At 44.7% G+C, this 27,831-nt stretch overlaps 1 protein-coding gene across 8 annotated transcripts in view; it reads right to left on the bottom strand.

The window, feature by feature from the left end:
• The window catches only part of IFT81 (intraflagellar transport 81), a 184,172-nt gene that overhangs the window by 67,390 nt on the left and 88,951 nt on the right, over positions 1–27,831 (bottom strand). For 3 of the 8 annotated variants that reach the window (XR_012780402.1, XM_075533692.1, XM_075533686.1), the window contains exons 1-7: positions 10,857–10,977; positions 7,619–7,783; positions 6,960–7,063; positions 6,234–6,414; positions 5,019–5,108; positions 1,771–1,836; positions 1,354–1,464 (exon numbers count right to left, since the gene is read on the bottom strand). Coding sequence is in view for 7 of the 8 variants with exons in the window: in XM_075533692.1 (XP_075389807.1) it covers positions 1,354–1,464; positions 1,771–1,836; positions 5,019–5,108; positions 6,234–6,414; positions 6,960–7,063; positions 7,619–7,762 (696 nt within the window). In the remaining variant the exon portion in view is untranslated. Of the gene's footprint in view, positions 1–1,353; positions 1,465–1,770; positions 1,837–5,018; positions 5,109–6,233; positions 6,415–6,959; positions 7,064–7,618; positions 7,784–10,093; positions 10,284–10,813; positions 10,978–27,831 lie in introns of those variants that run through there. The other 5 variants (XM_075533688.1, XM_075533689.1, XM_075533691.1 and 2 more) reach the window with 3 other exon arrangements.

The raw sequence follows: 27,831 nt of genomic DNA, 5'->3' as shown, positions 1-27,831 counted from the left end.
GTCTCCCCCAAATATATGTTAGATTTAGGACACTGTTTGCAAGTAATGGTAAATGATTGTCAAATTATCTCCCTGAAGACTCCCGCCATCCAGAGCAGGCAGACACCATTGTTTCTCCCACAATAGGCAGGGCTCACTCCCTCCTGTTAGGGTTAGTGGATTCCTTCCCCCGAAAGCTTAGGCTAAAGTCTCCGGCTCTAAGGCAATCAAGGTTAGGCCTCCATCATGAATCTAGGGTCTGCACATCTTGTCACATGTATACCCTTAATCACCTCCTCTTCCTACAGCTTGTGTACCCCTTTAGCATCCCCCTTCCCATTACTGTATTAATTATAGCACAACCCTTTCCTGTGACGTATTTCGTCACCTGTAATTAGGGGGTTTGCACGTCACCAGAGAATATATAAGCCTTGGTTATCAATAAATCTCTCTCTCTCTCCATGTGGACCACCAAGTGCATGCTACCGTGAAATGTGTCTGACTCCATTATTTCAATCTCTCTTCTATCTCTCATGCTTTCTATGACTTTACTATAATTTTTACTTATCACTGTACAGTTGCGCTAACGGACCTGTGGTGATGTGTTAGGGGCTGGCTTCCATGACACAGCTCATGTGAAATGTATTTTTAAGTGTAAGTCTACCCAGATTTTAAGATAAATTTTAAATAGCTAATTCTGGTCAAATTATGTTTCTGTAAAACCAAGTTTGAGAACATGGAGTGTGTGACTTTTAGCCTTTTCCTAATCTCGTTCCCAGGGTGTAAAGTGTAGAAGGTACTGTGATCAATGTAAGGAGTACTGAAAAGTCAGAGGTTTACATCTGTCAGCCACTCAACGGGAGAAAGATGTGGTCGTCTGCTTCTGTAAAGACTGTAACTTTGGGAATTCCATGGAGAAGTTCTCTTCTGTCAAGCAGGGTTGCTATAAGTCAGAGTTTACTCAACAGCGTGAGGGTTGGATGATCAAGTGAATAAAAATTATATTCTCAATGTCCCAGGATATCAGGAAGTGGTTTAGAGAATTTAGAAGTGTTATCAGCAGTTAATCTTACTCCTTAATACAGTGAAATCTTGGGATAATACATGGCAGTAACACTAGGACAATATGAAGTAGGCATAAGCCAAACTATAACTATAAAACCAGATGGATTGCCACAGTGGCTGCATCAATGGGCTTATGTAGGACCCAAAAGGCGATTGCTGTATGCGTCAGAAGACTAGATGCTAAGAGAGTTTTATCGCAATTACAAGGTAAAGGAAAGCATGAGCTCCAAAAATTCTTCCTCCTTTCCATGTGAGTTATCACAGGAACGGTTCCTGTCATGGTGAGACTATAGACTTTACTGAAGATACCTGATTCTTTTGTTCCTGCTTCTGCTGTGCAAGGAACTCTTCTCTCTCTTTTTCAACTCGAAGTTGCCTGGCTATTTTAAGCATCCGTTGGTGATTCTGAACTGTCTCCACCTACAGTGAGGGAATAAGTAGTACACGTTACCGTCAGGTTTGAGAAAGAGCACAGCACGGGACGCACACCTCCACTTCTCATTTCCTCTTGGGAAACAGTACTCCGCAGAGATGACAGCAAAGCGCTAGACTCCAGGTCCTTGAAAGCGTTGGGCTGCTGCCTGGAGAGATTCCCTTCCCATCAGTGATATCTGAGTCCATCTTCAGATGGACGCCATGCCGGCCTTAATCTTTATTTGCATTCCTAAGTCTTTGCAGGTCCTGGGGCGCGGGGCCAGAGTCCTGCAGTGTTCACTCTTGCCTTACCCTTTTCTTCAAGCGGTCCACTCTCTTAATGAGCTGATCTTTTTCTTCCTCCATGGCTCCGATATCCTAAGAGGTGGCAAAGAGGGCATTAAAAGAGTAGTCTCAGTCTGGTAGAACTCACACAAGGTTTTCATATGAGCCTGCAGGCCCCATTTTCCTCCCTTTCTGGGAACGAAGCTCATCTTTTAGATGGAAGCATTTCTGTCCCCCTCCCTGCAGGGTTCTTTGTAGAGAGTAATTTATTTGGCAGCTTGGCGCTCATCTAGAAAAGCAACTACAACAGGTTATAATAAAGCAAGGTGATGCTGCCAACCAGTGCATGTGTAATCTGATTCTAAATATGGGAACATGATTTCTCAAAAATCTTCCATCATGGAAGGAGTGCAGGTTTAAATATACGAACCACTTGCTGCTGACATCCCATCTGCTCCATTAAATACCAGACCAGATATTTTGCCAATTTTCCATCAAACTTATTTTTTATGGCCATAGTACTTCTGAGATATAAGTATGTACCTGGTTTTGATACTTAACCAATCCCTTCCTAAAAGGAAAGAGTTCAAAAATATGCTGCTCATAACTATCTCCATAATATTTTCACATGAAAATTAACCAACTTAAAGCTAAAAGCCAGGAGTTCTGATGGCATAGTGAGAGTTGGGCTGCTAACTACAAGGTCAGTAGTTTGAAACCACTAGCTGCACTGAGGGGAAAAGGATGAGGCTTTCTAGTTCCATAAAGCGTAAAAGTCTTGGAAACCCACAGGGGCAGTTCTACTTTGTCCTATAGGGTCGTCATGAATGGAAACGACTTGATGGCAGTGAGCAAGAGTTTGTTAAAACTTAAAAACAAAACAAAAACTAAAAGCAAAACATGCAAAAATAATAGTAATACTAAAGGAGAAATTCTGTCAGTATGGACAGAATTGGAAAAAATGAGCCTATTTACTCACTACTGGTGGGATTATATTGAAGAATAACATCAAAAGTCTTAAGAATGTTGATACCTTCTGACCTTGCAATTCCACATCTCTAAGAACTTGTCCTAATAAAGTATTCATGAAATGGCACACACTCACCTATAAAGATTCTCATCACAGAGCTAATTATATCTAAAATTTGGAAGTGACCCAGAAAAGCCTGAGGATTATGAAATAAATTATGTTAAATAAATGACAATGAAAGTCATTAAAGACGATGCAGAAGAATGTTGAATGCCGGGGGAAATGTCACGAGATGACACTACTTGGAAGAAGCAGATTACAGCATTTATATCTAGTACAAAACCAAGGCAAAGATTTAAATATATTCACTATTTGCCAATAGTGGTTATTTCTTCAGCATGGGATTTTTTTTCCTCTGGTAAAAGCTCTCTTTATTATTTCTCTTGCCCCCAGACTGTAAATATTCTTTTCTTGTCCTTCAATTTGTTTTTTATGATTTAGGTGGAGGTATATTGAGCAGATCATCAATTTTATATCCAACAATTTGTACATATTTTGTTCCAACACATCCATTGCAACCCCTTCAATGTACTATTCACTTATTCTACTTCCTCCCTGTTTTCAGTTTCCATTCCTGTCTCTTTCTCAACTCTGTCTTTGGGTAAATGCTGTCCTCTTGATCAGCATTTAGAATAATGCTGATGAGTTCAATTGCAGACCTGAAGCACAAGGGCCATAATCTTAGTGATCCTCAAAGTGAGATTATGAATTTTTCAAAAACTTATTTAAATGATCTGATTTTCTAAGTGCTCCATAAGTACATGTTCAAGACCATTTTGGCAATAATGTCTAGAAGTGAAAATACTGACTCTAGGTTCTTCTATTATATTTGGTTTAGTCCCAGTGACATAATGGAGGGAAGGGGGATGAGCACCTATCGCTCTTCTTCCACACTGATTTCTGAATGTCTGCTGACAGGCCTCCCTCCAACCCTCCAACTAGAGCCAATTTAATCTTTTGTTTGTAGAGCAGTATACAAACTCTTACTGAGAAACTGCCCTGTGCCAGGCAATAACCACAGGCACTGGAATACAGAGGTGAACAAGTCATGCAGACACGATCCTTCCCCGGTGTTAAAGGTACTGGTAAGATGCTGATGTGATTTAAATTGCAAAGAGTATCTCAGACTCTCACACAAAACATGGGGGCTTAGTCTATGCAGGGGATCAGAGAAGACCTCCCAGAGGAAGCAGCTTCCACTTCTTGATTGAATGAAAAGAAGAAGATGACAGATACCTGAGGAATTATTTAAAAAATAAAAATCCATGCACGTCAGTATTAGCAAGTGTTTAGGGAGTTGAGAACTAGTGGAAATATAAAAATGTTTTCAGATCACATTTAAGTAAAACGCATCATCCTAACAATTTTATGTGCTTTACTAAGCAAATCAATTTCTGAAAATCCACTCTAAGGAAATAACTACAAATGTACAAAAGCAATTTGTAGATTATTAAAATTATAATCCATAATAGAAAATACAAAAATAAGGAATTAACTATCCATGTGGAGTATTACTTATAAAAAATCAGACTGTAGAAAGAAAAATAATGAGATTATATTTATGATGTAGTGATCTTAAAAACAAGATACAAGCAATGGTGCACAGTATGGTCCCAATTTTAGATGGGTGTAATATACACACATACGTAAGAAAAGAAAGACAGCCTGAAAGGATATATACTAAAATGTTAACTATTCGATGATTTTATTCTGTTTTCCTTCTGTATTTTCTGCACGTGTAACAAACATACACACATGTATAAAGTCCATTGCCATCGAGTTGATTTGAACTCATAACAACCCTATAGGGCAGAGAAGAACTGCCGCATAGGGTTTCCAAGGCTATAATCTTTACGGAAACAAAGTGCCACGTTTTTCTCCTGTGGAGAAGCTCGTGGGTTTTCACTGCTGATCTTTTGGTTGTAGTTAAAGTACTTTAATCACTCACCACCAGGACTCTGTATATATATCATTCAATCAGAGAAAGACTCAAAATGTAACCTTTTTAAATTTAGGGTAATGGTTACAGTACATAAGAATTCACTAGGAATTTACTCTGGATTTCATTAATTTCTTCAGGACAGAGCTATCGAAAGTTTCAGACCAAAGGGAATCTGCCACGTGCTGACACTAGTTCCCATGTAGGAGAAAGATAAGATACGGAATCAACTAAATGTAAAAATGAAAAACTCCAGTGCTATTCCAATTCAAACAAACAGTATTATGGTTTTTTGTCTTTGTTTACCTTTCTTATTTCTGCCGTAGAAAAGCCAGAAGTCTTAAGTTGCTCACATTCTTTATGCAAAGTTTTAAAGGCTTCCATCAATTCTTCATACTGAAAGAATAGGTTAGGAAAGTATAAATTGATGACTAGGTTTAGTAGGCTGTACTGTGATAAGCTACCTGTTAATGTACAGTGATTACCTAAATCACAAGAACAGCATTAAAATTGCACCCTGAATATTGCTCCTTCTGCTTCATCTCTGGTACACTTTCCATCTCCTACTGCACTCTAGCTATGTTGACCTTCACTCAGTTGCTGGAGCATTACATGCTCTCACCTCATTAACGCACTCTACTTGCTCTGAAAACACTCGCTGGCCCTACCACCCTTGATCTGGATAACTCCTATTTACCCAACAGGTCTCAGCATAAGTACTTCAGTTCTCAGACACGTTCTCTGGCCCACTACCTAGTCGATCACAGTAGAGATCATACAAATATCACAGATGCCTAGATTCTTGCCTCTCGCTCTTCCTTAAGACAGTCTGAGGCAATTGTCAACTGTCTGATCCAGCAAAATGCTCAGCCATCCCAGCCCCTGGATCCTATCTCCATACAATTCCTAAGAAATAAAATAATTCTTAAATTCTAATTTTAGGGGATTTAAAAAAGTATATACCCCCACCATTAAAAAACACAGTTTTTGTATGCACAAGTCGATATGTTATAACATGACAACGAGCTGAACATAGGTGGGTTTTGGCTTACCTTTTAGTGTCACGTTTGGCACTACAGGTAAAGCAAAAATATTAAAGAGGGGTTAACATGTATTTGAACCTCTCCATCTTGAAACTCTTATAACCTATCGCCACTGAGTTGATTCTGACTCAGGGCAGAGGGAACTGCCCTGCAGAGGTTTCCTACGCTGTAGCCTGCCATACTCTTCTCCTATGGAGCAGTGGGTAAATTCGAATAGCCAACCTTTGGGTTAGCAGCCAAGTGCTTAAGCACTGTACCAGCAGGCTCCTTGGAATCCACGCCAACCAAATCCATTGCCACTGAGTGGATTCCCACTCATAAAGAGCCCATGTATGGTTTCTGAGACTGTAAATCTTTACAGGAGCAGACAGCTTTTTCTTTTTCCAGAGCAGCTGCTCGTAGGTTTGAACCATGACCTTGCAGTTAGCAGGCAAGGTTATCCCTCAGAGTCATAGGAAATCCATGACATAATGCGTACCTGTTTATTGGTATCAGCCACAGTTTCATCCTGAAGAAACTCACTGGGTACTTCAAGTTTTATTAAAAAACGGGCTAAATATGCTCTTTTCTTTAGTTCATTAGTCCTCTGAAGAAGCCAGTGGAGCACTGGGTAGATGACAGGTTTACTTCCAATCACCAGACCCTGACGGAAGGTACTCCTAAAAATGAAAACACAACACCCACGCACATGTGCACATACAAGCAAGCACGCTTATGAATAAACCTTGGAAAGAATGAAGAACATTTTCTCAAAATCCAATTTATGAGTTCTTGATTGCTTCCCTAACTGTTTATTAAAAATAAAATGAAATAAAGTCAGCCTGTACATGAACATAAACTTGGGCCCATAAAATATCACTGGAAAACTCAGAGAAATGGTGTTGGAACCATTCACTAAGTATATCTATTCTTAAGACCTCATTCTTAATTGATGGAGTAGTGTGTAAATTATGTTTGTCGAGGACAGCAGATAGATGGTACAATGGAGTAGGATTTGCCTGACTTTTGGGCTGAGGCAACAACTGGCCCACTTAAGACATTTGCAGGCAAGGCAGTGATATTTTGATATCACCAATTTAGGGAAGCCAAGAATGACCTAAAAAGACTAACTGTAATAGACAAAGACTTAGGTGTATAGCAGCAGATTTTTAGAAGCAATATTTTGAAAGTCTATTTTAAAAAGCAATTCATGACTGATTCTTACATGTCTGTAGCATTTCCTGGAGGCTTGTATTTAAGGATACCAAGAAGGCTCAACATCCGTTTGGCTGTCTGTTCTGGCATCTCCTCTCTGATATCAACAACTTGCTAGATACATAAGAAATTGAAAAAAGAAAAAAAATTGAAAAAAGATGTGATTGTTATACATCTAACAAAGAACAATATTTAAACTCACTGGCAAAATGATTCTGCCAGGCCATCACAGGCACAATGGTCTCTTCATAAAACAGAGTGAGATAGAGGGGCCCCCGACTCCAAATGAGGGGAAGTATGAGTCAGATCAACATTCATATGAAGAATGCTAAGTTAAAAATTTTTTAAAAGGCAGTCTCCCATGGATAAAACCAGTGTATAAGAGACGTGAGCTAACTTGCAATACAATAAGATCTTTTGTAAGAGCTTTCTCATTCCAGAACTAGATCTATTTGTGTCTGGAAGTAGGGAAATCATTTCTCAATAAGGTACAAGCATATAATTTCATTTCCAAGTTGGTAGAAAAACCTGAAAGATCATTTGCTATTACTTTACAGACATAAAAAAATTATGCTCAGAGAGGCTAAGTCATTTGCCCTGTTCCTCTTTCTCCATAGCCTCTGCCTGGGTTTTAAGAACACACCATTGGAGAAAAGATAAAACTCTTACCTTTGGGTCAATCTCAGCCAGGACATCATTGAGAACTTGTAATAGCTGCATTGGCTCCAGGGAGTCAAATGTGATTAAGTTATAGCTCTTTCTAAAAGGATCTTTATTGAGCTTCTCCACAATGAATTTGATCTGATCACTCATAATTAGGTCTGGTAATTTTTACTAAAGGAGGAAAAACAGACAACATTTCTCAACATTGGGAACAATCGTTCTGAAAAGAACTGAGTTCACAGGAATAGAGCATACCCAAAGCTGTAAACGGGTTACAGTCATTAATATCAAGGAATGACATTGTCTTTAGGGAAGCTATGGGATTTCATGTTAAGTTTTTCACCTCACATGGTTTTGAATTTGCATCTGGGGGAATGGCACTCCTATAAATTGACTTGACAGAATGAATAATAAATCCTAATTACAAGTCTCCTTAACATCTACTCAGAGACATGTACCTATTAGGCTGCAAACATACTTTTAAAATAAATGAGCAGTCCAAATGTAAAACATTGAGAGATTTTTACATTAAAATTCAGGTTTCCAGCCTTTATGAAAAATCAGATCCTGTAACCCTGGGTCTGCATTGCATGCTCACAGCCAACTTCTGTGGGATGGCAACAGCCTGGGCCTGCACCTTCCATTCTATTTTGGTTTCTTCCATCAGGCGCTCTTTATTATTTGAGTCAGTCCTGCCATCCTTGATTGATTAACATAGGCCTTCAATTCCTCCTGTCTCCAGTTTCTCGGCCTCTGCCTCTCTCCATTCCAAACCACTTGTTGATTTCTCATTATCTACAAAATTCAAGTTCACACTTCTTGGATTTTGAGACTCTTGCTGATCTTGCTTAACCTAGCCTTTCCAACTTTATTTCCAAACCGTTACTTTTTAATCCTTACTTCTTCAGTCAATTGATAGAGACAAAAGCAGCTCACTGCCATCGAGTCAATGCTGACTCATAGCAACCTCCCGTAGGTTTCCAAGACTGTAATTGTAACCACTACACCAGGAGAGTCCTTATCCATGGCGCCACTGTTCCCTCAATCATTTCCCCATCTGATTGCCTTCAGGCACGGAGCCCTGATGCGGCACTGGTTAAATGCTGGGCTGCAAGCCAAAATTAGTGCCACAGAACTCAACAACAAAGGCCTGTAGATAATGCTGTTTTCCACTCTTCCCCTTCCCCAACTCTGGAAGTGGAAATCCAACCCATCTTTCACCAAATGCAATTTCCTCCATGAAAACCTTTCTTAAGCCATCCTCACATTCTGGGTGGACTACCCTCTACCAGCGCTTCTCATTTAGTGTTAGTTTTTAGTAACAATAAAACTTTGTATTCATTTTTATACATTTTATCTTCAAAATGCCATGCACACAGAGGTTCCTAGTGTCAGGTGCAGTCAAGTCAGAGGAGTAGACTCCTGTCGATGCAACAGGACATGAGTAACAATGCACCCCAGGGGGTTTCCTAGGCTGTAATCTCTACCAGAGATCACCAGGTCTTTTCTCTCCACAGAACAGCTGCTGGGTTCGAACCACTAACCTTTCAAACCACTGCCGGTTGGTGAAGTGGGTAACACTGTGCCCTGGAGGATGCTGGAAAAATAGAGGGGTCTGCAAAAGCAGAGACCAATCCTTTATCCTGACTATGGGATGCAGGGGGAAAAAACAAGTTTTAAATTGTAGAGGGGAGGAGGTTGAGACTAGGCCAATTAAATTCGGAAACCTATGCACTCGACTGAATGAATAAATTTGTTCTGTCTAAAATCAGGCTTTTTGTTTTTAATAACATATTGGAGCTCTTAATTGTTGGAAAAGCTTTATCACATCCTTACTGTTTCTTGCATGCAGGTAAGTAATATTTGCATCCAATGGGGTAAAGTGGTACAAGTTTTATAGGCAGGCAATTTTTAAAATCTTAAACCAAACCAAATTCATTGCTGTGCACAGACTGACCCCACAGGGGAGACCAGAACTATCCCCTAGAGTTTGAAAAGCTGTCAATCCTTACAGAAGCAGGCCGCAGCCTCTTGTGAGGCAGATGGTGGATTCATACAGCTCACCTTCTGGTTAGCAGCAGAGGGCTTTATTCTTAGCCACTCAAAAACATTTTAAAAACGAATTGTTAAATAAGAGAACATTCAATTCAGCACTCCCTTAGTAATAAAAATCGTGAACTGGGTCACTGTAATTTTACCCAAGGCACGAGCATAAATCGGGCAGCATACATCTCACTCCAAAACTGTTTTGCTTTGTTTTTTAAATGAGAGGGAGATTGGGTCCTCAGAAGTCAGAATTTACTTGATAGCAGTGAGTTAAAAATTTATTTTAGTTTAATTTTGGGGGGGGGTAAGAGTTGAAGATGAAGAGCTGGCTATTTAGAAAACAACACTATGGTCTCTTCTCCATAAGTAACATAAAATTCAGAACAAATCACTCGCATTAGAAATAAGAAAATGGGTAACAAATGCGGTCTATACCTTTGAGCGCTGCCTTAATATGTAAAAGGAAAACTTTTACATAATTAGGGGAGTCCCTTTTTGAGATGCAACCTGATCAGTGACAAGTTATCTTAAGTCAATATCCATGACACACACATCTTCTTGAATGTTCCATTGAAAAATAATTGAGTTCGGAATGAGCTGTCATTTCTTTTTTTGGTTTTTCACCCTGAAAACAACGGCAACAAACCAGAAACCGGGGCAAAGAGGATAGGGGACAGGCAGCCAGGTGTGGGATGGTCACTCGCTAAGGCGGTACTGAACAGGTAGGCTGTCTAAACCCCGCGGGCTCCGCGCTCTAAAATTAGCAAAAGCAATTAATGTCCCACTTGGCGGTGGGGGGGGGGGAGGCGCCACACTAATTCACCAGCAGGAACCCGAGGGTGGGGGGTGGGGGGGACTCAAACCAGGCCGGACGTCTCTGTGGCTCACCTCGGCCCAGAAACACCGACGCCGGGACCAGAAATAGTGTTCCCAGCACCGGGGGCTCCAGAGAGGGCTGGGGACCCCACATTCTGACCCAGGCCCCTCATGGGGTGCTCTGGGGTCTCCAACGCCGTCTCCCGCCTGGGAGAGGCCTCGGTTCAAGACCCCAACGGGGCCCCATCCCCAATTTGAGGGACTTTGCAGCTGCGCCCCCACCCCGACCTGCCAGGCACTGCCTCGGGAAGGGGAAGGGTGTGGGGAGTTCTCGCCTACTTCGGGGTTCGGGGAGTTTCCACCTGCGGGCGGGCGAGGTTACCTCAGATTCTCTTCAAGAAACCACTTTTCCCCCCCTTCAGGAGGCACCCGGACTCTATTCGGTTCCTAGAGACGAGCTCCTTGGCAACGGTTGCTAAGCCGTGGCGTGACGTCATTTCCGGCGTGGCGGGGCCGGGCGCGTTCCCGCGGGCGCTCGGGGCCGCGCGCTGCGGACGCGTGCGGGGTCCACGTGCTGAGCGGCCTCCCTGTTCCCAGCCCCTGCGGAGAGCCAAGGGCGTTGCGGGCTCCTTGAAGTCACAAACCGTGACCGAGCCTTGGACGCGCGGCCATTAACCTTTGAAAATGCCCTTCAGTGTGCATAACTGAGCTCTGCTAGATACCCGTGCTCTTTCATTCATTCGCCAAACATGGGAATGCCAGCTTCCTTGTGTGAGGCAGGCCAGTAAGGGGTTGGGACACGGAAGCATTTGGCAGAGGCTTCAAATTTAAGTTTTTCCCGTAAGTACGGTATCTCCAAATTAGGTTATACCTAGGAGCACTTGTAGAGGGTTTCAGACAGGTTTTATTAAACAAAAGGTGCGTGCATCCATCATACAGATTTCAATGCCTGTGTCACCTTTTTGAGCCACGTTGCCTGAACCAGGAATTAAGTGTTTTATTTAATGCAATTATTTTTTTTAATTTAAATAAGTGATTTAGGGCTTCTTGCATTTTAGAAGATGTACTTATCAAACGTCCTTGGGGCCTATTACAGAGGTCCCCTGCAGCAGCTATGTGAGCTGCTGACAACCTGCGGGGGCCCGTTTTTTCCTGCCACACTTGGAGTCACCATGAGTTGGGATCCACCCCAGGGCAACTGTTTTTTTTTTAACTGTTTAGGGGCTTCATGGAGTTGACAGCTGTGAGACCAGCCAAGGCAGATCACTGAGGAGGCTGGGAAACCTAGTGGGGCAGATAGCACCTGCCGGTTGGCAAATGGTCCTTTGAACCTGCCCTTGTTAGACTAGAGACATCACATGTGTTGCTGTCAGCTTGCAAAGAAAAGAAAGCAGTAACGAAAGGAACATCCAATTCCTCACCACCTTCCCACTTAGTTGCCTGCTCAAACACCTTAGCACCTACCCAAAATGTAGTATCATCGATCCCCAAGACAACACATCACATATTAACCCCTTCTTGCTGGATTTGCCTCTTCTGGGCATTTCACAGAAATAGAATCACTCAATAGGTGGGCATTTGTGGCTGGCCACTCTTACTAGCATATTCACTAGGTTTCAGGGTCAGCCATGTTGTAGCACGCATCTGTACTTTGTTTATTGCCAAAGAAAACGCCATTGTATGGATAAAGCCCTGGTGATACAGAGGTTAAGCACTCTGCTGCTAACTGAAAGGTCAGCAGTTTGAACCCACCAGCTGCTCTGCAGGAGCAAGATGAGGCAGTCTGCATCCCTAAGGATGACAGCTGGGGAGACCCTATGGAACAGTTCTGCTCTGTCCCCCAGGGTTGCCATAAACCAGATGGAGTCCATGACCAGGGGTTATAGGTGGTCATATAGTCGATCTTTTCTATTGTCCATTTTTGACCGCTTGAGTGCTGGAGAGGTATTGGTGGGGTGGTGATTAAACTCTTGGCTACTTACTGAAAGGGCGGTGCTGGCTGGAACCAACAGCAGCTCTGCTAGGCAAAGACCTAGCCACCTGCCCCTGTACAAATGACAACTTAGGAACCGCTGGGGGGGAGGGCAGTTCTACTCTGTCACAGGGGGTCACTGTGAGAGTCGTCTCAATGGCAACAAATGTGCATTCTTCAGAAGTTTCTGGTTGTCACAACAGATTGTCATTGACATCGACAGTTTCCTTCCTACCAAAACACTAAAATTCCCAAGAGCCAGAATCTCCAAATTCAGACATTCTCAAATCCTGGGAAGGTGCTGTTGACCTGGATCCATGCTCCAAGTGTTCTCTAGCATCAGCAGAAGGGAGGGTGGAGGAGAAGGACAGCAGAGGGGAGAGAGGGACAGGGAGAGGGGAGAAAGGGACAGCAGAGGGGAGCAAGGAACATTTATAGTTGTGTCTTGTTTTCATCTTCAGTAGGGGGAATCACTCCTCATCATGTGTTTACTAAGACTCAGTTTCACCTAAGATTTTTGTTAAAGGCGAAGAAGGGATGTCTTTATGTCATGATTTTGAAAATTCAAAGATATTACAAGTACGACTTGATCTACGTGTTCGGTGATGCCATCTTAATCATCTTTCTCCTTCCATTGCTCTGTCTCTCATTCTTACTTTACCTCCTGAATGGGCTGCTAGTAACGAGGGGTTTGCACTCTGTCAGCCTAGCAACCTCAGTCAAAGTGCAAAGTCAAGGAACCCTTCCTCCAGTTATCCCAGCAAATATTCCTAGGCCAGCGGTGTGCCAAACCATTTCCAGACGGACTGCTGTGATTTTCATGAGCACGGCAGCAAACCAGGTGAGAGTAGCTCCGGCTCCCCAGACGGAAGCGCTGGATTCTGTTTCCCTGAGATCGAGATACAAGACAAACAAGAACAATCGAGGCCCTGTGTGGGGGCCAGCTGCTATTTAGGGATTGGGGGGGGGGAGCATTAAAAAGTTGGCTAAGAATGCCCAGAATACAGAAGCCTGATCTGGCTTTGCAGGGAAGTTATCCCCTCTTAGTGAGAATCAGTGAGAATCTCCTCTCTGAATTCCTTCCAACGACTTACCTTTCTTCAATGGGAATCTTCCATTGAGAAGAAAACGAATATCCAGGCATTGAGATAACACCACCACTGGGCCCCAGAAAATCCGAGAATGCCATGAACATGTTTCCAGCCCCCTCTCCTCTCAAAACTTCCAAACAAGACCTTCCCTGTGCACAGCCCAAGGGAAGCCAAGCCAATTTTCTGGTGTGGGTATTAAATTTAGACGTTTCGTCCTGATCATGAGATATTTCTGGATTCTGCATGCGTATTCTCGGTGAATGCCAGTCTCAAGATGCCTCTCCCATCTGTGGCGACTCTGCACACTGCCCACTTTATCTCCTTTACTCAAAACAGCAGGGAAAAGGACCCTATGGCAGGAACAGATTTGCAAGTGGGTTGTTCTGCTTCCCATGGATTTTCATTTAATGCCTTGGCCATCTCGGCGCCTTGGGAGAAGCAAGCAATGCTGCGTGGAAACCCCGAACTGAGGTTTGCAGACAGGCTGAATTGTGTCTGCTCTAGCGGTTGAATCCTGTGGGGCTGTGTAGTAACAAGATGTGCTCTCTGAAAAGGTAAATGGCCGAAGAATATGTGAAGCATTCAACAGATGGGATGAGATCAGACTAAACATGTGCCTGTCAGGTGGTTGTCAGGTGGTTTCTGACTGCTGTTGTTTCTGTTTGTGACTTTTGGGTGGGTCTTGTAGTTTCCCATGTGCTGTGGTTTGCAGGAGCCCTGGTGGAGCTGTGCTGTGGGTGAGGCAATGGGCTGCTAACCACACAGGTGGCTGCTCAAACCCACTGGCTGGTCCTCAGGAGAAAAATGAGGCTGTCTGCTCCCATACAGAGCTATCGTCTTGGAAACCTTTTATAGGGTCACTAGGAGTTGGAATCAAACCCATGGGTATAGGTTCTGGGTTATTTTAATTTAAAAAATTTTTTTATTGTGAATTGAGTGATCGTTCACAGAACAAATCCGTTTTCCACTCAACCATTCACACGTTTTGTTTCGTATCATTGATTACAATTCCGACTGTGTAGGATCACTTGATCCTACTTCCTCTCTGTGTTTCCTGTTGCCATTCTTTCTTTCCAGCCCTTCCTGAACTGTGTCTTGGGTAAATTCTGCCCTTTGGATCTCCAGTGGTTGCTGACTCTAAGGTGGATGTACCTCCCCAGTGTTACTGTTCGCCTCATAGATCTGTCCTGTGGCTTGGCTCAAAATGGAGTGGCGGATGGCCGTGAGTTTTTGGTGGTGTGTATAGACTAGAGATGACTGATGAGATGAGTGGGCGATGTAGAACATCCTGAAGTGTGCAGTTCCTCAGCCTTCCTTGGCTCTTTGTGTGGACTTAATTCAGGCTGTGATTCACGTTCTTACCAGGGCCAAATAAATAATCACCAGGGGGAATGCGTCCTGTGTGTCGGGAGCGTTGTCAAATACTTCACACACATGCCCACATTTATTCAAATGTTCAATTGCATGTGTACTCCATTTCCCCTCCCTGTCAGCAATTTGGATGCCCTTGCTTCAAGGAGTTTTGCAGAGTGAAAATCAGAAGCTGTCCTTCCTGTCTGCTGCAAAGAATTAGTGTCTTCAGGGGGAGATTAGACTGGTTGTCCCCAAGTAGGGAGGGGACCACCTGCAAGGTAAGAAGAGAGAGAGAGAGAGAGAGAGAGAGAGAGAGAGAGAGAGAGAGAGAGAGAGAGAGAATGGGGAAGGCTCGCAGGGTGAGGAGTCCTGAGAAGGGAGGAAAACTGGGGAAGCCAACCTCTGAGTGCAGTTCCCACCATTCTGGCCAGAGTTTTCACTGTCCCAGGCATGGAAACACAATGCCATTGGACAGGAAAGGACCACACTACCTGGGATGATGGGTAGCCAAGCAGTTGTCAGAGAGGGCCACTGACAGAAGGGCAAACCCCAACACCTTATTACTGCTCAAGAGCCCAGGGATGAGGCATCACCCAGGGTGTGTTTGGGAAAGATGGGGGATTTCCCAAGCAAGTAAAAGGGGGCTCAGAGCTGGGTTTCAGCCTTGTCAATCTGAGTCATGGACATTCCCCTTATCTGTCAGTATCCTAGCAGGACAAGGAAAAGCTCCCATGAAAGGCTCCTCCAATAGGACTATTGATAAAAGGGTGGGCAAGGGCTGGGACCACCAGCCATCTGTCAGTTTGTCTTACAGTGGCGGCCTGCATGTTGCTGTGCCGCTGGGAACTAAGCCACTGGTACTTCAAATAGTAGCAGGGTCACTTGTGGTGGATAGGTTTCAGCAGAGTTTCCAGATTCAGATAGGCTAGGGAAAAAGGCCCGGTGAGCTTCTGAAAATTAGCCAATGGAAACTCTACGGATCACACCAGACTGTGGTCTGGTGTCATGTTGGAAGATGAGTCCTCCTAGGATAGAAGGCACTCAACATACATTGCGGCTGCAACAATGGATTCAAACATCCCAAGGATAGTAACGTTTCCTTCTGTTATATTTCAGTCAGAGCCACCTCGATGGCAATGAGCAACAACAGGGCTTAGGAAAGCCAATCCAGGTCAGGGCAGTTCCCTAAGCCTGAAGCTGTTGGAGACCAGGGCAGGCCTCTGAGCCCCCCAGAGAGCAGCTGGATGGTGGGGGCTCACTCACAGGTGCCTTTGGTTGAGGGAAGCAGTCAATCCGGACCTTAGCCCCCTGCCTCTCCCTCATCTGCTGGAGCTCCCACTGGCTAAAGCCAAGGGGAAGGGCAAGCTGATTGATTTCTGGAATCAAATTGATGAACATTCAGGGATTTGGGAAGTAAAGAGATCCACGTCCAGTCCTCCCTTTGTAGCTGGAGCCCTGGGAGGGCACAGCTGTTGTTGGGTGCTGGCAAGTTAGTTCCGCCTCCTACCACCCCATGTATCACAGAAGGAAACGCTGCTTGGTCTGGTGTCGTCCTCACAATGGTTGTCTGAGCCCCTTGTGCAGCCCCTGTGTCAATCCAGTCTCAGTCTGCTTTGGAAGGCTTTCCCACCGGAGGGGCTCATCTTCCAGCACTGTCCGACAGTGTTGGGCTATTTATGAGGTTCCCTGGCAGGGCGTGGAGCCCAGCCTGATTCCATTTCAGCTCACCATCTGCACCTATATCACCTGATGGAACCATTCCAACAAGTCTGCCGAGCCAGGATCATTTCTTCTCTCCCTGTTCTAATGGAGAGATGACAGAGGGGCCCATGGACACAGTGTAGCTGGTCAGCCTGGTTCCAAACCCCTTCTTCTGTACTGTATGCTGTATGCCACACTGGTCTGAAAGAAGGAGCAGCCATCGGATTACAGGGCCGGGGGCAGGGGATATGCAGGGTGGGAGGACAGTGTTCACAGGGCTGGGGTGCTCAGGGAGCCTCTCCTTTCTCTCAACTAGGGAAGGGCTCGTGGTCTGAAATGCAAGCACCTGCCACTGGATCACAGAGTGGGGAAGATGCCGAGAAAACACTTGGCCAATGCCGGTAGAGGGGATGTACTTTCATTTCAGATGCCTTTTAAGTTCTTTCTCCGCCCCCCTCCAACCCCCCCCCCCCCCCCGCCTGCTAGCTGAGTGTTTGGTGTATTTATAGAAATCAGGGGGAGGGTTTAAGGGTAACTGGCAGTGGAGCTAGTTTGGGGCCACCGGGAAGCTCAGACTCCTGCAGGGAAAGGTTGGTGGGAGGGGACAAGGAAAGGCAGAGACCAGCAGGGCACACACTGCTTTCTCCCTCCTGGTGACGTCAAATCAGGGTCTAGGAGAGAGCTACAGCTAGAATGAGAGGATCAAAATGATGTGCAAACGGATGGGTGGATAAACAAAGCATGGCCCATCTGGACCATGGGGCATTGTTCCGCCATAAAAAGAAATGACGTTCTGAGACTTGTTACAACACGGATGAACCTCCAAGCCATGTAGCTCAGTAAGCAAAGCCAGCTACAAAAGTACATGTTACATGAGTTCATTTATATAGACTGTCCAGAAAAGGCAACTCCATAGAGGCCAAAAGTGAATCAGTGGCTGCCAGGGGCTCAGTTTTGGGGGGCATGGGAAAGGAGGGACTGCTTTACGGGGTCCAGGGGTGATGACTATGTTCTCAAACTAGATAAGAGTTCGTGGGTGTAAAACACTATGAGTCTACAAAATGCCACTGAATTATCCATTTGAGAAGGATTACTTTTGTTCTGTGGGACCCCCAGCTTGAAGTAGGAGGAGGAGGAGAAAGAGGAAGGGGAGGAGGAGAAGGAAGGGGGGGTAGGGAAAAGAGTAGGGGGTAGTAGGCAGAGCCATGGAGGTCACCTGGTCTACCTGAGCTCTTGAAAGGTGCCCTGGCTCTACAGCTGCAATACATAAGGCCTGATTTCCTTCCACGTAATGCCAATTTCCTTCCACTCAACCCTGCTGTCTCTGCTCCCCAACCCCTGGCTTCCTTGATGCCGGTTCAAACACATCAAGCCCCATCCAGTTTTAAGGCCTCTTACCCATTTCTAAGGCAGGAGGTTCTTATCCCCAGGCTGTCACGGCCGGATTTCAACCCCCTTGCCTTGGTCTCAGCGCTAGTATCTCGTCTATTATATGAGGAGGCCTTTCTGTCATCGAGTTAAAGCCACCAACCCACCAGCCATTCTCCACCATGGATCTGGCTTAACAATATTCATTTGTTTTTTGTTTCTTAAATGGGACGAAATAGGGGAGGAAATAGCACACTGAATAAAGGCAAACCTTTCTGCTACATAACAAACCACCCCAACCAATTGGCTTCAAACAACAAGTTCCCTCACCATTCCCCCACCCCCCATCCCCTCTGCTAAGGACAGTTCTGTTCTCAGCGGTATTTGCTGGATTCATTTGTATGACTGGGGCTGGAACTCCCAAGATGGCCTCATTTCTGTCTCTGTTGGGCCCTGGTGCTGTCACTGGCAGGCTCAAACTCCATCTGCCTGATTTCTCTCCTCACGGTCTCTCAGCATGCGGTGGACTGGCCTGAACTTGCTGACAGGACAGCTTAGAGGGGCACACTCCCCTTGAGGCTGAGGCCACGTTCTGTTGGCTCATTCCGTCCTATTGGCCAGAGCAAGGAACAAGACCCGCCCAGATCCGGGGGGGGGGGGGGACAGGCCCCACCTCCCCAGGGGAGCAGTGTGCACTTGCCAAGGAAGGTTAAGCTCTTCGTGGCCATCTTTGCAAACAACCCACCACGATTGTTCATCAACGTTTCATTCTAGCTAGCTTCATTACACAATTGTTTGCTTGTGAATTGTTTGTATTTCTTACTGTGAGTCACAGTCAGAGAGGTTTAAAAAATATACTTATGCCACAGTCTTTTTTTTTTTTTTTGGTGGTCCACAGTCCTTTTGAAAATGCCTTTCATATAGGCTCTAAGCGGACAGGGACTGTCTCACTCACTGCTGCACTCTCAGCACCTAGCAGGGCCTGGCACTTCTTAGAAACAACAGTTGCTGCCATCGCTTACTCATGGCAACCCCAAGTGTGTGCGGTAGGACTCTGATTAATAAGGTTTTCAATTGCCAATTTTCCAGGGGTAGATCTCCAGGCCTTTCTTCTGAGGGCCTTTTAGGTGGGTTCAAACCACCAGTTTACCAACCTAGCACACAAACTTTGCACCCACCTGGGATTACTGGCACTTAATACATATCTACTATTGGTGAACTAGGGAGTAACAGCTATCATTCATTGCTTGTTAAGCACTTAAAAGCATTATCTCATTTAACTAACATTTATTTGAGCATTTCTTGTAATCAGAGACTTATCTACAGAAAATAGCACCCATGGTGTGTTAGTCTGGGTAGACTAGAGAAACAAATTCATAGACACTTCATCTGTGTATAAGAAAGCGCTTTATATACAAGGGCAATTGAATAGTGAGAAAACATCCTAGCCCAGCCTACATCAAGTCCATAACTCCAGTATTAGCCCATTTGTCTGATACCAATCTATAAATTCCTCTTCAGACTCATGAAACACATGCAATGATGCTGAATTCAGGATAAACACGGGCCAGCGGGTGGAAAGTCTTATGGATCCAGTGGCAGTGTAAGCATCTCACTGCTGGCAGGGGTTTCTACATGGTATCTTCAGCTCCAAGGCTCTGGCTGCCATCAGCCAGGCTCCATGTGGCATGCCAACAAGAATGTCTCACAGGGGCTGAGTGTGTGTCCTGCCTCCAATGAGCTGTTTATCCCCTTAGCACCTCCAAATGAGGTCATCAGGCTAAACTTCACCCCTTCACTCTTTTTAAAAAAAATCATTTTATTGGAGGCTCATACAGCTCTTATCACAATCCATTCATCCACCCATTGTGTCAAGCACATTTGTACATTTGTTGCTATCATCATTTTCAAAACATTTTATTTCTACTTGAGCCCTTGGTATCAGCTCCTCATTTTTTTCCCCTCACAAATGCTTGATAATTCAAAAATTGCTCTTTTTTCATATCTTACACTGACTGATGTCTCCCTTCACTCACTTTTCTGTTGTCCGTCCCCCAGGGAGGGAGTTATATGTAGATCATTGCACCCCTTCACTCTTAATCCTCTCAAATTGACAACAGATTATATAACTACCACACATGGCAAAGACTGAAATTGCTCTTTTATCCGAACACCTGACATTCATCTTTTCAAAAGCCATAATTTCAGCTCAAAACACAAGTCAAGCTCATGAAATCCTTTACATGTTATAGCCCAAAAAACCCAAGTGCCCTTGAGTCGATGCTGACTCACAGGGACCCTGTAGAGGAGAATAGATCCGCTTCATTTGGCTTCGGAGGCTGGACATAGTGATAGAAGCTGACTGCTGGTGGGCTCAAACTGCTGAGCTGGCAGTTAGCAGCTTAACATTTAAACCCCAGGGAGCCAGCAGGGCTCCTTCAGCACATGATGGAACTACATGGAAACCACCAGGGAGCCCTCTTCCTTGCACTGCTGAGAATCCCTCTCTGATGAGCTTGTGGTCGTTTGTAGTCTTCTTGTCCAGCACCCAGAAGCAGAGCAAGACCACCAAACCAACCCCACTGCTACCAGGTTGAATCTGCCTTACAGCAACCCGAGAAAGGGGTCCTAGGTGGTAAATCTTGACGAGCAGACAGCCTCATCTTTCTCCCTCAGAGCTGCTGGTGGGTTTGAACCACCATCCTTACAATTAGCAGTCTAATGCTTACCCAAATGCGCCCTCCAAGGTGCCTTGCCTTGTCCCATGGAGGCTGTCGATTTAAGTTGCTCAATGAGCTCTCACAGCTGGTGATGGAAAAGGCCATGGTTAAAAGGAACTGCTCAATAGCGCCCCCTTCAGAGGTGCCCCGCCCTGGGCGCACACCACCTCTGCCTCTGTGCCAGACCCTGTTTTAGGCTCTGGGGAGACAACAATGAACAAAACAGATGAAAGTCCTCGCCCTCAGGGAGTTTACATGGCACTTTCAGACAGGTGCTATTTTGACAGATGAGGGCTTGGAGTCAGAGAGGTCAGGTAACTTGCTCAAGGTCCTACAGCCAATAACTTCCTCCAAGGACCTGGCTGGTTCTGCACAGTGCTGGATGGGAGGGAGTGAGAGACGGCAATGGCTGCCATTGTGTGTCTGGGGGATCCAAACGGTCCTTCTGGGAATGGGACACGGCAGTGGGAAGAGGTGTCCTGAGGTGAGAACCCCCTCTCCTGCAACTCGGTGATGAAGGCTCACACCTGGGGTGTTGCAGATTTGAGCCACAAGTCCCAGTCGCCCTCCCACCTCCCCCAACTGTCTTATCGGCATGTGACATCCCCAAGTGGCTGGGGCTTGGATGCCTGGCAGAGAACGCAGCCTAGACAAAAATAAACCTGCCACATTCTTTGGCAGCCCCCTGCCCCTTCCCGCTCTCCGCACATCAATCCTTCCATCCATCCATCCCTCCGCTCTGCAGTGCCACAGAAATGAGAGAGGGAGAGAGAGAGAAGAAAGCAGGCGAGGGACACGGAGAGAAAGATATCACCTTATATGGGAACATACGCAGACAATGTGTGGCAGTGGTGGAGAGGGCAGCGGAGGTCAGATACCAGACAGATGGAAGAAATTAAACATGGGACAGAGCGTGTTCCTGGGCCCTGAAAACAGCTCTTGTTTCACAGGGAGTTTGCACAAAGCCTGGCTGCTTTCCTTTTTTGCTGAAGACATGGGTCCTAGGCTCTGCAGGAGTTTGACTCAAGTCCCTGGTCCCAAACTCTGGCAGATGTCTAAATCCTTTAAAAAAGCTTCTTTGAGAAAAAGAAAGAAAGGCTAAAACAAAACAAACAAAACCATTCCTCTCTCTAAATGGGAAGGAGTGGAGAAGGAGCAAGACATCCTCGCATGCGCTTCATGCAGCATGTGAACTAGTGGTTAATGAGCAAATAATCCTCCATTTCTCATTCAGTCTTTCAACAAATGTGGAGGCCAATTAGGCCCCAGGCACCGAGCTGGGGCTGAGAAGACTGCATGCATAATAATTATCGTCAAAATAGTTACCATTTGTTGATTAACACTCTTAATAAATATTTCAATTCATAACAATTCACTTAATTGTGCCCATGTTTCAGTCCCAGATGATCAGTCAATCTAGAAACATTTGGTGCCCGCCTTGGTAACACCTACAAGAGGACTGGGGGGAGGTAGGGATGACAGAGATTGGACAAATGAACCCAGGGGGGTCTTCACAAGACACTCATGAGCTTAAAGTGAGGATTCTTCACCTGGACATAGGAGCATGTTGGGCTGGATCATTTTTGGGTGTGGGAGCGCTGCTCTGGGCACAAAAGAACTCAAATTCGTAAAAGAGACCTGGTTTATTGGTCCGATAGAGACTGGTGGGACCCCCAAGAGGAAACTGAATTCAGCCTTGGGAATAATCACCCACTTAGGATCAAAAGGGCAGCACTGACCCAAGGGCACAGAACAGAAGGTTAGGAAAGGAGAAATGAAGCAGAAATAACCGGGAAGAGGATGGATAAAGGAGGGCTTCCAATGGGATGAGCGAAATCAGAGTGTGTATACATTGTGGAGTGTGAAACTATGATCGGCTCTGTAAATCTTCACCTAATTAATAACAAACAGCTAAAAACGACCACCACCCAATATCTTTAACAACAGGTGAGTATGAGTCTCGGTGCTGTAGACTTCAGAGTCACCTTCCTTCACAGTACAGAAGTCAGCTGGATTGCTTCTGAGCCCCCACGAAGCTGGCACCAGTATGGGCTCAGACATGCAAGACAGGCATGGAGGCAATGCTTGTGCTGTCCTGGATGAAGGGAAGGGGGCTGGAGTGGGCAGGGAGAGTCTTCAGATGGTGATGAGGATCTGGTATCTGTGTGAGGAGAGGTGTGGCGGGGGGGGGGGGGGGGGGGAGGGGGGAGTTGAGGAACCCTGTAGGAAGAGCCTCAAGTGCCTGCAGTTCCAAGAGAGCCTTGCCAGCCCGAACCAAAGTGGCACAGGAAGGGCATCCACTGCCCAGAGGAAGGATGGCTTTGGCATGGCCATGATGGATGCAGAGGGATGGCAGCCAGGGCCATCAGTCAGCCGTGCTTTTCACAGCAGCCTTCCAGGGGCCATGGGAGCAGTTCATCCCCTGTGGCTGCCACCCCCTGAGAGAAGTGCTGTCTTACACACTGCAGGGCAGGTAGTCGATTACTGATGCTAACCAGTGGAGACGCAGAATGATGCATTTACAGTACTCATTCAGATGGTCTAAGTTTAGGATATGATTCAGCCAAAATGATCAGTCAATTGTCCTTCTTACTTGTGTGGCCTTCTTATGTTTCTTAGGTCTCTAAGGTATTCTGGTGAATCACTGATGATAGAGACATGAACTTCTGTTACCATTTCACCAGGATTTTCTCAACCAGCGTTATATGCCACCACAGTGGATGTTGGTGCATCACTGCCCTCTGCTGGTCAGCTGTGGTGCACCAGAAGGTTACCTTGCCCTTGGAGGGGAAACCTCCAGGAGCAGAGAAGGGGAAGGGACACTGCCGAGGGCATTGAGCCAACAATGGGCGGAGCTGCGTTCTGCATTTGGATTCCTGACTCCACTCTTTCCAGTTGGAGAAAAATGAGGGCTGGCAGCTCACCTCTTAGGGGTTCATTCGACTCTCAGGACTTTTCTAAATAGTCGGATTGGAATGTTTTTCTCCTGTTACACCTATCTGCTTTAGCTTCCCATTAGGAAACTAACATTTAAAGAGGTGAGGGGATTTGCTCCATTCGCATCTGGAGCAAATAAGAGGGAAGAAAACCAAAGACTCAAGGAAACAATTTGTCCAAACGACTAATGGACTAGATGAACGTCCGCCTACAACCCTGAGACCAGAAGAACTAGATGGTGACGCCTATCAACCGCCTGGTCTGATTGGGACCAGAATAGAATGTTCTGGATAGAGTGGGACAATATTGTAGAATACTTAACTTGTAAAAATGACCAGGATTATTGGTCTGATAGAGATTGGTGGAACCCCAAGACTGTGGCCCTTCGACACCTTTCAAGCCTAGAACTGAACTCATCCTTATGCATCAGCTTTCCGGCAAACAATACATAGTGTGAACAATACCAGGGAGGCATACACTCCTTTGAAGAATCAACCAAATGAGACCAAACAAGCAGCACGTGTGACTTAGGAGCAAGCTTTGTGGGCAAGACTGCAGCTATTTTCTTGTGAATCAACCATGTTTAAGTATAATCAATCTCATTATACCTTTATCATGGCATGTTTTAACTATTTCCAAGCATTCAAACAACAGCTTGGAATGTAATACAATTTGAATCCTGCTTGGAGCCAAACTAAGGAACTCTGGTGGCCCCCTTGGGCTGGGGGCCACAGGTCAGTAGTTTGAAACCACTATCAGCCACTTGGAGGGAGAAAGGCAGGGTTTTCTACTCCTGTAAACTGTTACAGTCCCAGAAACTCAGAGGGGCAGTTCTACTCTGTCCTAAGATACAGCATTCACTCAATGACAGTAGGTTGTTTGCTTTTCTTTTAAATCACATGTTGGTAGGAATCCTGGTGGTGCTAGTGGGTAAGCATTAGACTACTAACTGCAAGGTTGGCTGTTCAAACCCAACAAACTTCTTCTCCAGAGAAAAATGAGGCTCCCTGCTCCCACTGAGGTTTACAAAGCCTTGAAAACCCTATAGAACGTTCCAATAAGTCACAAGTGACTTGAGGGCAGTAAGCGGTGTTTTTAGTTTTTGTTTTAAATCTCATGCTGATGACTGACATTCCATACATTATTCCTGTTCATTTCCCTACCAACACATATTTGATCTTAAATCTGGTCCATGATATTTTATTCTAGCTTAAATTCTGAGTACCAGATTTGCAGAAGGCTACAGCTGACAGGGAAAGCCCCAAATCTATTTGCCCAGCATACTCATGGATTGAGCCTCCACTGAATTCCTTCTGACCATTCATCAGGGATGTGAGCAGTCTTGCTGTCAGACAGAGTACCTTAGAAAGCAAATGATTATCACCTTGCCAAGGAGCCCAGGGAGGGACCGTCTCCCTTAGGGGCTTGCCTGGGTGTATCCTTGATGGAGATTGTGATACTGGGGTCACATAGTTTTGAGTCATGCCTTGGCTGCCTTGGTTTGAAGGCCCTGGACCAATCTCATAAACTCTTCTGTCTAGCCTCGCGCATGCATCCTAATCCTGGTGCCATTCCCATTTCTGTAGTCCCACCTGTAACTGTGCTATATAGATCTATTGCCAACTATGCTTCTGTACCAGTGCCCTTTCACCTCCCAGGCCCTCTTAAGATTTCTGATTCTCTGCAAACCTTTGGATGCCATTATGATCTCCTACTAATGGTCTCCCTCATTCAGGTGATGTGTTTTTGTCTTGCCTTTTCCTGTTTGAGACTCAGTAAGTGTTCTCCTTAAATTGTATTTGAGATTTGGGCCCTCTTTTGTACCCTAAAACCATATTAAGGCCAGATGAGGACACTGATTTCTAAGAAATCAAGAAATTTGTTCATCTCAAGTAGAAATGTTTTAGAAATGATGATGGCAACATAGGTATAAATATACTTGATACAACTGGTGTATGAAATATTATTGTATGGTGTGTTATAAGAGCTGTAGGAGCCTCCAATAAAAATGATTTTTTTTTAAAGAAAATAAATTTGCCCATGTCATTCAGTGAAATCTGAGACTAAGGCTCAAATCCCCTTGCTCACTGTTAGTCACTAAATTGATTTTGTTCTTAAATATATAAATAAGAGAATGTATAGGGTTGCCGGGCCAGACTAGGCCTTAGGCTTCACAGCCATAAAGCCCCTTAGATGACCCTGGTTTGAAGCCTTTGTGGGCTACATTCAATTCGCACATCTCTGAGCACTACCTGCTAAGCCCCGGGCTAGAGTTACTATTTGGTTCTTGTGATAACACTGAGAGGCTTTTAGTGTTATTAAGATTCCCACTTTACAGATGAACAAAGTGAAGCTCTGAGAGGTTAGGGATCCTACCTACATGCCTAAGCAAATCTAGGTGTTGACGCTTCTCTTACATTCCATCTGATACTATCTAATAGTGTGGTTTTTTTCTTTTTTAATACTTTATTGTGGTTTGAGTAAAAGTTTACAGAGCAAATTGGTTTTCTAGTCAACAATTGATACATCTTTTGTTTTGTGATAATAGTTGCAAACCTCTCAATGGAACGGCATTCTTTCTTGGGCTCCCTGCTTCTATTTGTCCAACTTTTCTGTCCCTTTTTGTTTTCTGAACTTTGTTTTTGGTAAATGCTGCCCTTTTGGCCTGGTACCTCCTGTTAATTGTTTGTTCCTTCCGGGTTCTTTTGTATTGGATTGTATCGAAAGGCGATCCCCAGAAGTGGGTTTCAGTTTCATGTTTGAAAAGTGTCCCAGTTCCAGGGGTTCCACCACCAGCCTTCATTAGACCACTAAGTCTGGTTGTTTTATGATTTTGAATTTTGTCCTCCGTTTTTCTCTGACTCTGCCTGGCGCTTCTATTGTGATCCCAATCACGGCGGTCAGTAGTGGTAGCTGGGCACCATCTAGTTCTTCTGGGTCAGGCTAGTAGAGGCTGTAGGTTCTTTAGTCCTTTGGATGAATTTTTTCCTTGAGTCTTTGATTTTCTTCACCTCTTCTTTGCTCCAGATGGGAAGAGATTAATAGCTGTATTTTAGATGGCTGCTTGCAAGCTTTTAACATCCTGGTCACTATTCACCCAAGTAGTCTGTAGACCAGTGTCTTTATAACCTAGGTGTTCCTGAGACCTAGTGGTTTTCCGCTCTTTACCATTAAAAAAAAGGTTGAGAATATACACAACACAACATACACAAATTCAGTAGTTTATATATGTACCATTTAGTGACATTGTTTATATTCATTGAATTATGCTCTTCCTCCATTGACATAAACTCACCACAAGTTTCTATCTAATTTTTTGAGGTGCTGCTGTCAATTTGGTTTCCTATAGATAGTTCTTTAAAAAGCTTATTGCTCAAGGCAGACATTCTTTACTAGCTATCACTTGTTGATGAAGAGTCAGGATTTCACCCTTCTATATGGATTACAACTTAGTATAAGGAAAACAAAATCCTTATGTCTGGATCAATAGGTAACATTATGATACATTAAAAAAAAAAGATTGACATTGGCAAGGATTTAATCTTGCTTGGAACCACAATCGATGCTCATGGAAGCAGCAGTCAATAAACCAAACCAAAAAAGAAAGAAAGAAAGAAACCAAACAGTGTATTATATTGAGAAAATCCACTGTAAACGACTTTTTAAAATTGTTAAAGAACAAGGAGATCACTTTGAGTACTAAGGTGTGTCTGACTCAAACCATGGTCTTTTCAATGATCTCATTTGCAGGTGAAAGTTGGACACTGAATGAGGAAGATGGCAGAGAATTGATACGTCGGAATGATGGTGCTGGCAAAGAACACTGAAAGTACCACATACTGCCAACAGTGCAAACAGATCTGTCTCCGAAGAAGCACAATCAGAATGCTTAGAAGAAAGGATTGCGAGGCTTCGTCTGACATACTTCGGACAAGTTTTCCAGAGACCAGTCCCTGGGAAAGGACATCGTGCTTGGTGAAGTTGAAGGGCAGTGAAGACCCTGAACCAGATGGATTGACACAGTGGCTGCCACAAGGAGCTCAGACATAACAATAGTTGTGAGCATAACTGGGCAGTATTTTGTTCTGTTGTAACAGCGGTGCTATGAGTTGGAACCAACTCATTGGCATCTAGAGACAACACTGCTTTGTTTTAAGAAGATTTTACTGCCGACTGGTCTTATTCTTCCCCAGCTGCAGAGAGAAAAAAACTGAA

This window comes from Tenrec ecaudatus, chromosome 16, assembly GCF_050624435.1.
Source record: "Tenrec ecaudatus isolate mTenEca1 chromosome 16, mTenEca1.hap1, whole genome shotgun sequence".
Classification (NCBI taxonomy): domain Eukaryota; kingdom Metazoa; phylum Chordata; class Mammalia; order Afrosoricida; family Tenrecidae; genus Tenrec; species Tenrec ecaudatus.
This window is presented reverse-complemented; position numbering and strand designations above follow the sequence as displayed.